The 12,898-nt window shown below is 42.3% G+C and overlaps 1 protein-coding gene across 2 annotated transcripts; it reads left to right on the plus strand.

Annotated features, from left to right (window-relative positions):
* The first annotated feature begins 1,233 nt into the window (after positions 1–1,233).
* On the plus strand, positions 1,234–3,087 carry gemin8 (gem (nuclear organelle) associated protein 8). Of its 2 annotated transcripts, XM_077596093.1 has the most exons (4): positions 1,234–1,385; positions 1,607–1,654; positions 2,102–2,426; positions 2,490–3,087. In XM_077596093.1, the coding sequence occupies exons 2-4, from the start codon at positions 1,652–1,654 to the stop codon at positions 2,747–2,749; spliced, it is 588 nt and encodes a 195-aa protein (XP_077452219.1). In that variant the 5' UTR covers positions 1,234–1,385; positions 1,607–1,651; the 3' UTR covers positions 2,750–3,087. The 2 variants fall into 2 exon arrangements, with proteins under 2 accessions (XP_077452219.1, XP_077452209.1); XM_077596083.1 differs by lacking the exon at positions 1,607–1,654 and having other exon boundaries at positions 1,251–1,385.
* The last annotated feature ends 9,811 nt before the right edge of the window (positions 3,088–12,898 follow it).

The following is a 12,898-nucleotide window of genomic DNA, read 5'->3' on the forward strand; positions in this document are numbered from 1 at the left end:
GTGCTCGCAGACACATTAGACGAGGGAGTTGTGGGGAGAGAGACAGTGGTTCTTGTATATCAAAATCTGTCTCGTATGTCAAGATAAATATTTGCTCAAAATTTGTCTTGTATCTCAAGATAAATATTTGCTCAAAATTTTACTCCTATCTCAAATTTCTCGTAAGTCGGGGCACTCGTATGTCGAGGTAACACTGTACAGGGTTACATGAAATCAAATCAAAAGCCTTTATTGTCATTATACACAACTGCGTATAACGAAATTGGTGGTGCTACTCCACAAAGTTCATTTTCCCAGTAAAAAGATAAATAAGTAATATGAAAATATGCAGTTTAAAACCTAAATGAAATAAATGCTTAAAAAAATACACCGAAACCTTCCCTGCAAAAAAATACAATAAAATAAAGAGAACATATGCTTCATTTTCTGTCTGTTGGAGAACAGATACTCGTTGTACAATGTTTTAATGTGATATGGCAAAAATGGGAAAAAAGAATAGCCAAGGGAAAGGAAAATGTAATACTTTGCATTTTACAGTATGAACTCCCGTATTCATTTAACACGCTTCTGAACAAACGTGAAAAGGCTTGAAGCCCTCAAGCAAAAGCATGATCCACATTTTTTGGCCAAACGTGTCTCACATTGTTCAAGCCATTTTAATGCGTCCCTTTGTCTTTTATGCAGCTTTTCTCATCATGAGTTTTTTGAATACTCATCCCATCTCATTTTCTGAACCACTTTATGCTCATTTGGGGTGCGGGGGGTACTGGAGCCTATCCCAGCTGACACCCTGAATCGGCGGATGGACGATTGCAGGGCACAAGGAGATGGACAACCATCCACACGCACACCCATACCTAGGAGCAATTTAGTTTTTGTAATACTGTGTTGCAAAACAGATGAGAATAAAATAATAGAATTTGAACCTGAAATTGGATGGCAATGAGCAACCATTTTAGGCTCTTTTTTTCTTTTCAGAGTTTATTTTTTTACGAGTAATAACAGAACTGAAATTAGACATTTATTTTTAGCAGTCACGGTTAAACAAAATACAGCAGTTTTGCTTCTGCAAAAAAAAGAATGATAGCCATAAATATAACACACAAATATCCAGTGAGTCCAGTTTAAAATCGGTTGGAATTTGAGCATTTTTAACTTTCAAATTACACGCTCCGTTTGCTGTTTAGTGAATGTCTCTGACACAAAATGGCCGACATATTACAAAGGCCGTCTAAGTTGGCTCAAAGCGCGCATTACTCATCTAGTTCTCTATATATGTGATGTCTATGATGGTGATGTTCGCTCAGCCTCTAAGTGTAATTGAATATGCCGTCAAGCAAACACTAAACCTGGACCCGAATCGAACCAGCTATACAAAACACGAGGTATTCCGCAACTAAATCGTACTTTCGGCATTTCGTATAACACTAGACGTCAAAGAGTTGAATTGGTTTGTTTGGCGTTCGAGAGCAGATTGTGTTTTTCTTGTTAGCATCCGTTGCTAACATGTATGCCACATTGCTGTTATGTACAACTATTCCCAAGTTTACGTTTTGTATTTTTCGTTTGCTTGAACTGAATCTAAATCAACTAAATCCCCTCTCAGATCGTGCTGTCTTGTATGGGTGAAGTGCGGGACTGAAGACCAAGCATGGTAACCCACAAATCCTATGTATAGTCCGCCTGCAGGCAGGCTACCGCATACGTCTGTTTTCCGGTCTACCGTAACACGAACTCTAGACGCGCATGCGTAATACGCAGAGACGTTTTTTCAAATATCTTTATTCACTACATAGGCATAAGCTGTTAACACGCGTTGAACAAAAGGACAACAATATAACAAATGAAACCGTGTATTTTTTTAATACGATTACGATAGTTATTTTTTTGCAATAGGATTGTATGTTATTGAAGCCATTTTTCTGGGGAAAAAAATCAGAATTTGATGAACAAATCATTTAAATTCTGTTTTTAGTGTTTTGTCTCCGAAATCAATTGTTAAAGCTGTCACCCACTGTCAAATTTCAATTTATTTTACACCGTCATTATTGACGCTGGTTAAAAAAAAGAAAATGATTCTCATATGGCGTTTCCTTGGCAGGCAGAACCAAGCGCTCAGATGTCCTGGTTTAGTGGCCCAGTGTACAGTCGATACTGGCAGCACTACCAGCAGGCGATGGCCTGGCACCAGAGGCACAGGCGAGCCTACCAAAAGGCCTTAGAGGCCGCTTACGGCCCCATCTACTGGCACCAGCGGCATCCTAGCAGCCATGACCGCTACGCAGACTGGCATGTGTCCGAAAGTGACAGCGAAGAAGAAAAGAGCAGCTCGGACTCCGAGATCGAATGTGACGTCAGCAACATGGAGATCAGCGAGGAGCTGCGACAGTTTTTTGCCCAAACTGAGAAACACAGGGAGGAGCTAAGTAAGTGTATGTGCTTTTCCCTGACCTTGTTGAATTGTTTTGCTGATCTTCCTTTCTCTGCAGGAATTCAGCAACAAATAGAGGCTGAGCAAGAGGACAGCTACGTCCCGGCCGATCAGGACTTTCGTAATAAGGTCTTGCGCGCCAGTGTGGCTCCGCCAACTGAGCGGCCAGGTGAGAGGCGCAAAGCAGAGATGAAGAAGTTGTACGGGGAGGACACGGCCAAGATTATGGCCATGGAGGCTGCCATGCAGCTGGCTTTTGACAGAAACTGTGACATGAAGCAACCCAAGTACTGGCCTGTCATCCCCCTCAAACTTTAATAGTCTCTTTGGACTATTTGGCATGTTGGAAGTGGGGAGGAAATGTGGACAAATGGACCCAACATGAGAGAGAATGATGTTTCAAAAGACACAAGGCGAGTGTTTTTGCCTCAAGTGGTTAAGTTGAGACAATACATTTGAAGAGAAATTACAGTTTAGTAAAGCCCCTTGGTTTGGTGATATTAAACTAATTAATACCTGTTTATCTCCGATAATGATGCCAGTTTAAACCCACCAAAAGTCTTGCCTCCCTACAACATGTTGCAACTTTTGTCATTTGACTTTGATTTGTTGTCCAACTAATAAATTAATATTTTGATAAACTTTTTATAATGTAATCGTTCACCTTGCTACTTGTTTTAATGCCAGACCCCTGAAGGTTAGTGATACCCAATGTTCCCTCTATTTGTTTGTCTGGGCAGAAAGACAACCTCTGAGCACACCGAGTACCACTGTGAGCAACATCATCATTGCTCGCTATGGGCATCGCTATGATCGCCAGTATCACACCTGCCATAAGCAGGTGCATGTCTACTACACATAAATGATTTAGTAATAATAAAATGTAATGATTAATATCTATGAATGGGCGGCCCGGCGGATGAGTGGTTCGCACGTCGGCCTCACAGCTCTGGGGTCCTGGGTTCAAATCCAGGTCGGTCCACCAGTGTTGACTTTGCATATTCTCCCTGGGCCTGCATGGGTTTTCTCTGAGTACTCCGTTTTCCTCCCACATCCCAAAAATATGCATTGTAGGCTGATTGGACACTCTAAAATTGCCCCTAGGTATGGGTCTGAGTGTGCATGGCTGTCAGTCTCCTTGTGCCCTGCGATCGGCTGGCCACCGATACAAGGTGTCCCCCGCCCCTGTGCCTAAGTCAGCAGGGATAGGCTCCAGCACCCCCGTGAGTTATAAAGTGGATAAAGCGGTTCAGAAAACGAATGAAAAAATATCTATGAATAAAACATCTTAATAAATGCCATTAGAATATGCACAAATCTGACTTAAATGTTACCTTATTTTAGACATCTGTCCTCACTTCTCATTCTTGTTCAAATGACTTTTGGATTGGATAACTTTATTCATCCTGTATTCGGGAAATTTCATTGTGACAGTAGCAGAGGGTGATTAGACAGAACAACAAAGCAAAAGCACAAAGCAAATCAAAGTAAATGGGATCATTAAGAATCACCAAATCAGATCATTAAGACAGAAAAGCAGCAAAAACACAAAACAAGCAAGAGTGGATGGAGCTACCGCCGCCGGCTGCCACTTGAACGGCGCCATCTTGGTTGCGGTAGCAAAAACGGATACAGACTCAAAAAGACGTAAAGTTGGACAAAAACTGGAACCACACACAGGAAGTCTTCCACAAGATGGGGAACTTCTGCAGACTGTGACCGAGGTAGAGAATATGCAGAGTCACTCTTCCAAGCTTATCCGCACAGTTCCTCAGTAGTCTGGAGCTGAAGACAACAGCAGCAGAGCAGGACTCCGCTTCCGGCCTGGTAAGCGCCAACAGCTCTTCCATCTTATCCCATGATGGAATGGTTGGTCAGAAGCGTTGCTTCTTCTCCGGGCACTTTTGTCCAGCTCCGAATTTCCAGCGAGATTGAGGTGTTGCTCCTTCTGCTGCGTATTGTAACAGAGTACACACGCACACAACCACACACAGCAGATTTAGACAGTTCTCACCGCATTTCACCGCTTGTTCTTCTATTTGCACAGTAAAGTAAAAAGGAATGTATTAAGAAATATTAAAATGTAATTTAAAAAAGATAGAAGGGCTGTAAAACACAAAAAACATAAGAGTGGACAGCGGCTGCCACGTGAACGGCGCCATCATGGGAAAAAATTGATTTTTTGTGTGCGCTCCATATGATTTGCTGTGCGTGAAGAAGGCGAGGGTAGTGCGCAAAAGGAAGATGTAAATTATGGAAGTTAATGTAATGTAACCTAGGAATGTTTCATACGAAAGGATTTGTATGTATATGATTAGACACAGCATTGTATGTTAACAAAAAAAATTCCCTGCGGTTTTATGTTGTTTTGGCAACATTGTCTGTGTTATGTAGACCCACATATGGCATTCCGTAAGCTCACTAGCAATGCTAAGATCTTTTTTCAGTTTCACTACACAGGGACTTTAACATATTTTATTCAGTTTCAACTGGATCCCAACAAAGAATAAGGGTAAAACATTTTTTAATAATACAAAGCACAAGACAGAAGAGCAATAGTGTAACTACTCATTTCCTACTAACTTTTGATTTGCTTTACTTTTGGAAATGTAATGTTTTCTTTTGAAGACTTCATAGTAATAATTCCTTTTAACTCGGCCTTGAATTATTCTGCCTAATTTCATGTGGGCCCTCTTGAGGGCCAACACCCTTAAAATGTGATTTTGCAACAAATTGGCTAAACCTTATATCAACATTATCTAAAATATGACCAACAATAGAATGTGCCTGTATTGCTAGGTGATTAAACCAGCTCTGACGTCACACACCCCAGCCCCTACCCCCTCGTCCCAAAACTGGACCTCCAATCGACTGTATATCAACCCCCACACAAACCCACACCCCAGCACACAACTTTAGTCCTTCATCTTTAGGTTCTTTTTTTCCCAGCCACATTTCTTACCCAGGACCGGTCTTTGGGCGTGCATGCAACAAAGATGGGTAAGTAATTGAATTTATTTTTTCTTAAATATAAAGAAATGGGTTGAAGTAAATCAGGTCATTACCCGACTCCCACTCACTTTATTGTGCACGTGTGTGTGTGTGTGTGTGTGTGTGTGTGTGTGTGTGGTATTTCACTCACTTTGTTGTGTTTGCAGCTTTGCGCTTGTGCGCACACCCGATGTAATGCGCCTTGCCTGACCATTGTGCATCTCTCTTAATCAGTTTAAAGGATTAAAGGAAAGGAAACGCCACTCAGAGTGCTCGCTTTCACTCTTTGACTAAACCATCATGCTTTTTCTTAACAAGAACGTGTTGGAAAATGTGATAGCTCCACTTTTTTTCCCTCATGGAGTGTGCGCACAGTTGCCCTCTTTTTAAACTTAGATTGCAACATTTCACTGGGGTCAAGAATTTAAGGCAAGGGAGACCGTTTCAGGCTATTTTGAAAGACTCATTGACATTTCTGACATTCGCTGACTTCCATGTCATTGAGCGTTCCATCCATTCATTGGGACTGTTTCATTGTGTGTGCGGTCGATTGGTCGCCGGTCTTTTGGTTGCTGTCTTTTGGTCGCCGTCTTTTGGTCGCCGGTCTTTTGATCGCCGTCTTTTGGTCGCCGGTCTTTTGGTCGCCGGTCTTTTGGTCGCCGGTCTTTTGGTCGCCGGTCTTTTGGTCGTGGTCTTTTGGTCGTGGTCTTTTGGTCGCCCTGACCGCGACAACGGGCGACCAAAAGACCGGCGACCAAAAGACCGGCGACCAAAAGACCGGCGACCAAAAGACCAGCGACCAAAAGACCGGCGACCAAAAGACCGGTGACCAATCGACCGACGACCAAAAGACCGGCGACAAAACAAGGTAAAACAACACGGTCTACGCATCAATAAAAGCCAACAATGGCCATGGGCAGTTTCAGTGAGCCGACGTGTGAGTGTAGAAGAGTTTGTATGTACATGCGTTGTCCCTTTTAAGAAGCTACGTCAGTCAGGGTTTTAACAAGTTCTCCGACACAAAAAACAATTAAAGTCCGGGAAAATTGGAGCTTTTCTTTAGCCTAATAATTACTAGGGCATTAAGTATGACTAAATAGTAATTCGCAGTTTGTATTTAGGGAATTTGAGCAACGATTTAAATGGTAATTATCACTTACCTTCCGGGCGACCAAAAGACCGGCGACCAAAAGACCGGCGACCAAAAGATCGGTGACCAAAAGACCGGCGACCAATCGACCGTGTATACCGTTTCATTGGCCATTTAGCCCACGCAGTCGTCCAAGTGCAGGGGACAATTAGAAAATAGCGTGTTTACCTGCAGTCACTGAGCAACACCTCGTTCTCGTGCGAGACGAGATGTCGATTGGATTTTCAATGAATGATCTGCTCGCTCGGCTGTGGATTAAACTGGACTGCAATTGTTTTAGTCGCGTGAGGGACATATTTCACCCAAACGTAGAAACACACAAGCACCGTCTTTGTTTTATTATGGTAACATCTGGTTTCAATATTGCAGCCAGACCGTTTAAGGCCTTCAGGCCGGCGAAGTTGGAAGTACTGACAGGTAGTAGCCAAAGTGATTTATGCCAATGATCATTTTCCTGCAGGAGGGATCTCAAAACATTTTGCAGCATCTTGTTACAAAATTCTGCTACTGTGCTGTTAAATTATAATCCTTTCTTGAACTGGTCCCAGTCTCTCCATGGCCTTTCTCCCCAACCCAGTTGACCCCTTTTGTGAATTAGCCCTTTATACTGACTACAACACGTGACTACTCATGCCTTCTCTCTTGAGATTGTTCGAAGTGCACTAGAGAGGTTAAACAGATTGCCATCAAGCAGGAATTTGAATTAAAACATAGTGGAACAAGCATTTGGCGTTTAAAATATCTGCACAGTGCAAATGAATATGTCAAATAATATGATCTGGGAAAAGGATTGCTATTCCATCTGGCACTTTTCTTTTGCCTAGACCACATGTGTCAAAGTGGCGGCCCGGGGGCCAAATCTGGCCCACCGCATCATTTTGTGTGGCCCGGGAAAGTAAATCCTGAGTGCCGACTTTCTGTTTTAGGATCAAATTAAAATGAAGAGTATAGATGTATATTAAATTTTCTGATTTTCCCCCTTTTAAATCAATAATTGTAATTTTTTAATCGATTTTTTTCTGTGTTTTTAGTTCAAAAATCATTTTGTGAAATCTAAAAATATATAAAAAAGCTCAAATAAACATTGTTTTAGATCTATAAAAAACTGAATATTCAGGGCTTTTAATCAAGTTCTTTTAATCCATTTATTAAAAAAAAATCTAAATATTACATCTAAAATGGTCCGGCCCACATGAAATGGCGTTGACGTTAATGCGGCCCGCGAACCAACCCGAGTTTGACACCCTTGTTTTAGAGGGTTTCTTAATAGCAACTATCTCGGGACTCGTAATCGATCAAAACCTGCATGGTAATTCTCTACCTACTCTGAATCAACCTAATCTATATATCCCTGGGTTTGACATTTATAAAGTGCTCTTCACGCTTAGTCCTAAAGTACATCTCCCATGCTGCGTTGCGTAGGCCGCTTGTCTTTTTCCCGTCTTGCATGTGAGCAAATATAAACTCAGCCCAACGGCTACTCCGATGCGTTGTTGTCGCGATAACTTGTTTCCATGGCGACTCAGCAATGCACTAAACTCGGAGGCGGACGTCACATCAGTCACTCAAGAAGAGTTGTGGACCCTCGGGCCCACGCAAGTAAATAAATATGAAAGTATGCTCATCTTTCTTTTCTGCTGTCAAAGGCTAAATGAGGATAATAATTTAGAGCCATCCTGCTTTAGGTAGAAACACGGGAGTACATTAGTGAGTGAAGTACAGTAGGTTCCACATGCAGTATACTGTATCTGTGTGCATATATGTGTTTGTGTGTGTGTGTGTGTGTTTGCCATAGATGGATTGTGTGTGGGATGACGGCATAACAACATGTGGAGCAGACTGCAGACTAAATCTGGGCCAGCGGGATTAATGGCTCGTCAGATAAATTGTGAGATTGAGAGATTGGTGTGAGCGTGTTTCTGTGTGTGCGTTTGTCTGTGGGGAGGCGTGGCTAGTTTAAAACAGCCTCACCGACAGGTATCGTAAATGAGGCGGGAGTGATGTTGTCAAGGCTATTTACTCCGCCCTTTAGAGTGGAATTCAAAATCACGATGACAAAGAGACGATGACAGCGAATGATGCCAGAATGTAAGATTTTGGTTAAATTTACATTGTTGTATTCAACAGGTGTCCATCACATAACGCATTTGGAATGAAAAAACTCTTTCTTTCGATTATGTCCCTGTGTCAGGGGATGGATTATCCTATTCAGGGATGAGAGTGAAACATCTCCTTAGTGACTGAAAGTTGAGTGTGGGAGTGGGAGGGGGCGAAACTGGGTCATCACCACCACGGCAGATTAAAAGCCCTGATCGCAATGTACATACGTATACCTTTAAACACATTTACACTCACGCCAAATGTGTGCAAGACAAAAATTATGTGGGCACTGGAGCAATCTGTGTTCAAGTTCTATGAAAATTCCCCCAAAACTGTTTCGACATTAGACTTTCAGTTTCCCCTTTTGCTAAAAATGTATCTTGGTGAGGCCTGTTTTTAAGTTTTTAGGAAAAAATCAGAGGTTCCGAATACTTCTCTTTGAGTCATCTGTGTTTGTGTAGTATTCTCGATGACAGTAAAGTCCAAAATTGTCACTTCCTCTTATGCGAAACTAGCAAACAGGTGGAGGATGTCATAATGAAATAGAAATGTAGAAGATCAAATAGACAAACCTTAAAAGGAGCTATGACATTTTAATCCCAGTGACTTTAAAATGATGTTTTAACTAAAAACACAGAAAAAATGGATAAAAACATTACAATTATTGATTTAAAAGGGGGAAAATCAGGAAGTTTAATATATCCATTGGTCACTGGTTGTGATGTCACAACCAGAATTGCTGAGGGGAAAAAAGGGGGGGCTGGCATTCCCTGACGCCATGTTGGAATAACTATGACATGATGAAAGACGACAAGATTAAACTGCTAAATTCTTGTTAAACATGTTAAATTACATTAGCGCAGTCATATTTTCACACAGTTGCCATTTCTTAGGACGATGACAGCCTATTAGCCTCACAGTTTGTGTCAATGTTGGAAAGGGGAGATGAAAAACCACTTAAATTGATGTGTCTGGAAGACCATCCAAAGGTCAGTGTGTTGCTGGAGGTGCTTCACTCTGCTGAGGGCTTACAATGGAGCTTTTATTTTGCAGATGGCTTCCATTCACATTTATGTCCTGCATTCACATTGTGCGAGAAGACTACTTGAAAACGCGCCCGCTCCCCGTCATGGTCTCCATCCCCACGGGAGACGCCGAGGCAGAAGAAAGTGCGTCGGTGATGAGATTTCTTTCACTCAGCCGCTCTTCATCTCGGCCTTTTTTTTTTTTTTTAAATACGGTTTCTCACTCATGGTGGAATGGCGCCGCAAAAACCTCCCTCACCACTGACATAGCACCGCCGAGAGGCTTGAACCATTGCAGTATAGAGCATCGCCATGGCAACAGCAGCACGCATATTCCTGTGATCAGACGGCTCCGGTGTGAAGGATGAGACTGCATGCAGACTGTTGAGGAAGAGTCAGCCAGCAGTGATTTGAGAGGAAATAGAGAGGCAAAAAACCCAACAAAAAAACAGTTGCCCTGTTTTCCTTCACGTCCCTCCTGTGAACCCAAAGTTAGAGCTCCTCATCTCTCTGAAATGTCCTCATTTTCACTTATGTGGGAAGACAGGCATTCAACAAACGTTTGAACAGAGAGTTGCGGGGGTGTAAGAAAGTTTGCTCACGAGATACTAGCGCAGTTCTCATATGAAAGCTCTGAAATACATAGATGGGCCATCTCGACTGGCACGTTATAAGGTCGATAAAAAAACTAAACAAATGTTAATACTTTGACAGGCGTGACCGGACGTTTGGTCGCCGGACGTTTGGTTGCCCGGACGTTTGGTCGCCCGGACGTTTGGTCGCCCGGACGTTTGGTCGCCGGACGTTTGGTCGCCCGGGTGAATATAATTTTGAGAGCTGGTTTCAACAGTAGATATTTAGATATTAAACTCTCTCTCATGAATATAATTTTGAGAGGTGGTTTCAACAGTAAACTCTCTGTCATGTTGTCAAACGTCCGGCGACCAAACGTCCGGCGACCAAACGTCCGGGCGACCAAACGTCCGGGCGACCAAACGTCCGGGCGACCAAACGTCGGGGCGACCAAACGTCGGGGCGACCAAACGTCGGGGCGACCAAACGTCCGGGCGACCAAACGTCCGGGCGACCAAACGTCCGGGCGACCAAACGTCCGGGCGACCAAACGTCCGGGCGACCAAACGTCCGGGCGACCAAACGTCCGGGCGACCAAACGTCCGGGCGACCAAACGTCCGGGCGACCAAACGTCCGGGCGACCAAACGTCCGGGCGACCAAACGTCCGGGCGACCAAACGTCCGGGCGACCAAACGTCCGGGCGACCAAACATCCGGGCGACCAAAGGTCCGGCGACCAAATGTCCAGGCGACCAAACGTCCGGGCGACCAAACGTCCGGGCGACCAAACATCCGGGCGACCAAAGGTCCGGCGACCAAATGTCCGGCGACCAAATGTCCGGCGACCAAACGTCCGGCGACCAAACGTCCGAGTACCCTTTGACGTGTGTGACAAATATTCATTCATTTTTTTCTCCACCGGTGACCGAGTGGTTAGTACATTGTCTTCACAGTTCTGGGGTCGATGGTTCGATCCCAGGTGGTTCCTGACTGTGTGGAATTTGTGTGTGAGTGAATAATCTATCACTATTTCATTCAATTTATAACCCACACGACGCATTAGGTAAGGGACTTTCTGTTACTTTCTGGGTGTGACATCGAGCGTGGAACGTGGTTGGTCCTAAATGCATGGAAGCAGGAAATGGGTGAATGCGTGAAGTGCTCTACAAAATACTTAAGGCAGGAGTCTTTAGCAAATAACAAGCACTTAGAAATAAATAACAAAATCAAACCTGACCGAAGACATGGGAAAATGAGGAACATGGAACATGGCGCGGTAACATGGCATAGTTAAAACAAGGCAGGTTAAAGAAGACAGGGCATACAAACCAACAAATACTAACAAACACAGGGTTTAAACACACAGACAAGGGTTGATTACCAAAGTACATGCAGCTTGTTACAAAATGGAAGCCTGGAAGGACACGAGAGGTGAAAATCAAACAAACCAAATAAAACCCCAACTAACCCTAACACTGACACCTGCCTAAAAATGTGTTTAGCAGTATACAGTATTTTGAGGAAATGTGATATAATTTAACCGAATTTATTTTTGCGCAAACACATTTCACATTCACTTCCTTAATTGCTGCTCTGATGGGCCATTTGAATACGAAATAATCAGAATCATGTCTCAAAATAGGATATTGAAGTTTCCAATGAATTTCTTTGAATAGTTTCAGTTCCACCCAGTTAATGTAAAAATCTAAGTGTGAATAGTTTCTGGAGACTGACTGGTGACTGGGCTGTAGTCGGCATTTCCCACAGTCACCTGGGATACACTCGGGTTTACCCAGATCACCCGCAGTCCGTCAGTCGTGGTGTCGCATTGCTTGATGATGCGTGTAAACACTAGGATAGGGGCGGGTGTCATCACATGACGGTGAAGTGAAAGAAAAGTTGTCTCCCAACAAAGACGTTGTGACTCAACTGACATTTCACCCTTAATGAGTAATTACTTGTGGGATTTAATAAATAAAATGCCAAGTAATTCTTGCTTTTTTATAGCGTAACATTTGCAATATAAAATGAATTATCAGAAATGTATATTATCAGTATTATCAGTAAAGGCCTACTGAAATCCCACCCAAATGTTATTGCACTAATAACTAAGTTACAACTAGATAAAAACTATTATTTTGTGTCAAATTCATTTTCTAAAGTAATAAAATAATAATAATAAAAAATTATATATATATATATGTATATATATTTTTTAATTTATTATTTTAGAAAATGAATTTGACACAAAATAATTATTTATATATATACGTATATATATATATATATATATATATATATATATATATATATATATATATATATATATATATATATATATATATTATTGTTGTTATTATTAACGTTTAGCCAAGATTTCACCATGTGGGAGTTTGTGTGTTTATTTAGGAATTAGTGTGCAAGGGTGATGGTAACCAAAGCCAAGGAGCACTGTATCTGATCTTTTGGACACGTTCTTAATCTGAACGACTCGGCCAGGGATTATGCGGGTTTTGAGAGACAAATATGAGAAAATTTCATCTGGCATTCATTCCCTGTAAATGTATTATCTCACCTTGTTCTATTTTTATTGTATTGGATGATGCATTAATCACAGCAAATGATTC

This window comes from Stigmatopora argus, chromosome 1 (assembly GCF_051989625.1).
Source record: "Stigmatopora argus isolate UIUO_Sarg chromosome 1, RoL_Sarg_1.0, whole genome shotgun sequence".
NCBI classification, from domain to species: Eukaryota; Metazoa; Chordata; class Actinopteri; order Syngnathiformes; family Syngnathidae; genus Stigmatopora; species Stigmatopora argus.

Bases quoted from the DNA above. Each gene is read 5' to 3' on its own strand.
- gemin8 (XM_077596083.1), top strand. From the start codon at position 1,281: ATGTCTATGATGGTGATGTTCGCTCAGCCTCTAAGTGTAATTGAATAT. The intron at 1,386-2,101 runs GTATTCCGCAAC...TTTCCTTGGCAG, and splicing joins CCAGCTATACAAAACACGAG to GCAGAACCAAGCGCTCAGAT. The intron at 2,427-2,489 runs GTAAGTGTATGT...CTTTCTCTGCAG, and splicing joins GAAACACAGGGAGGAGCTAA to GAATTCAGCAACAAATAGAG.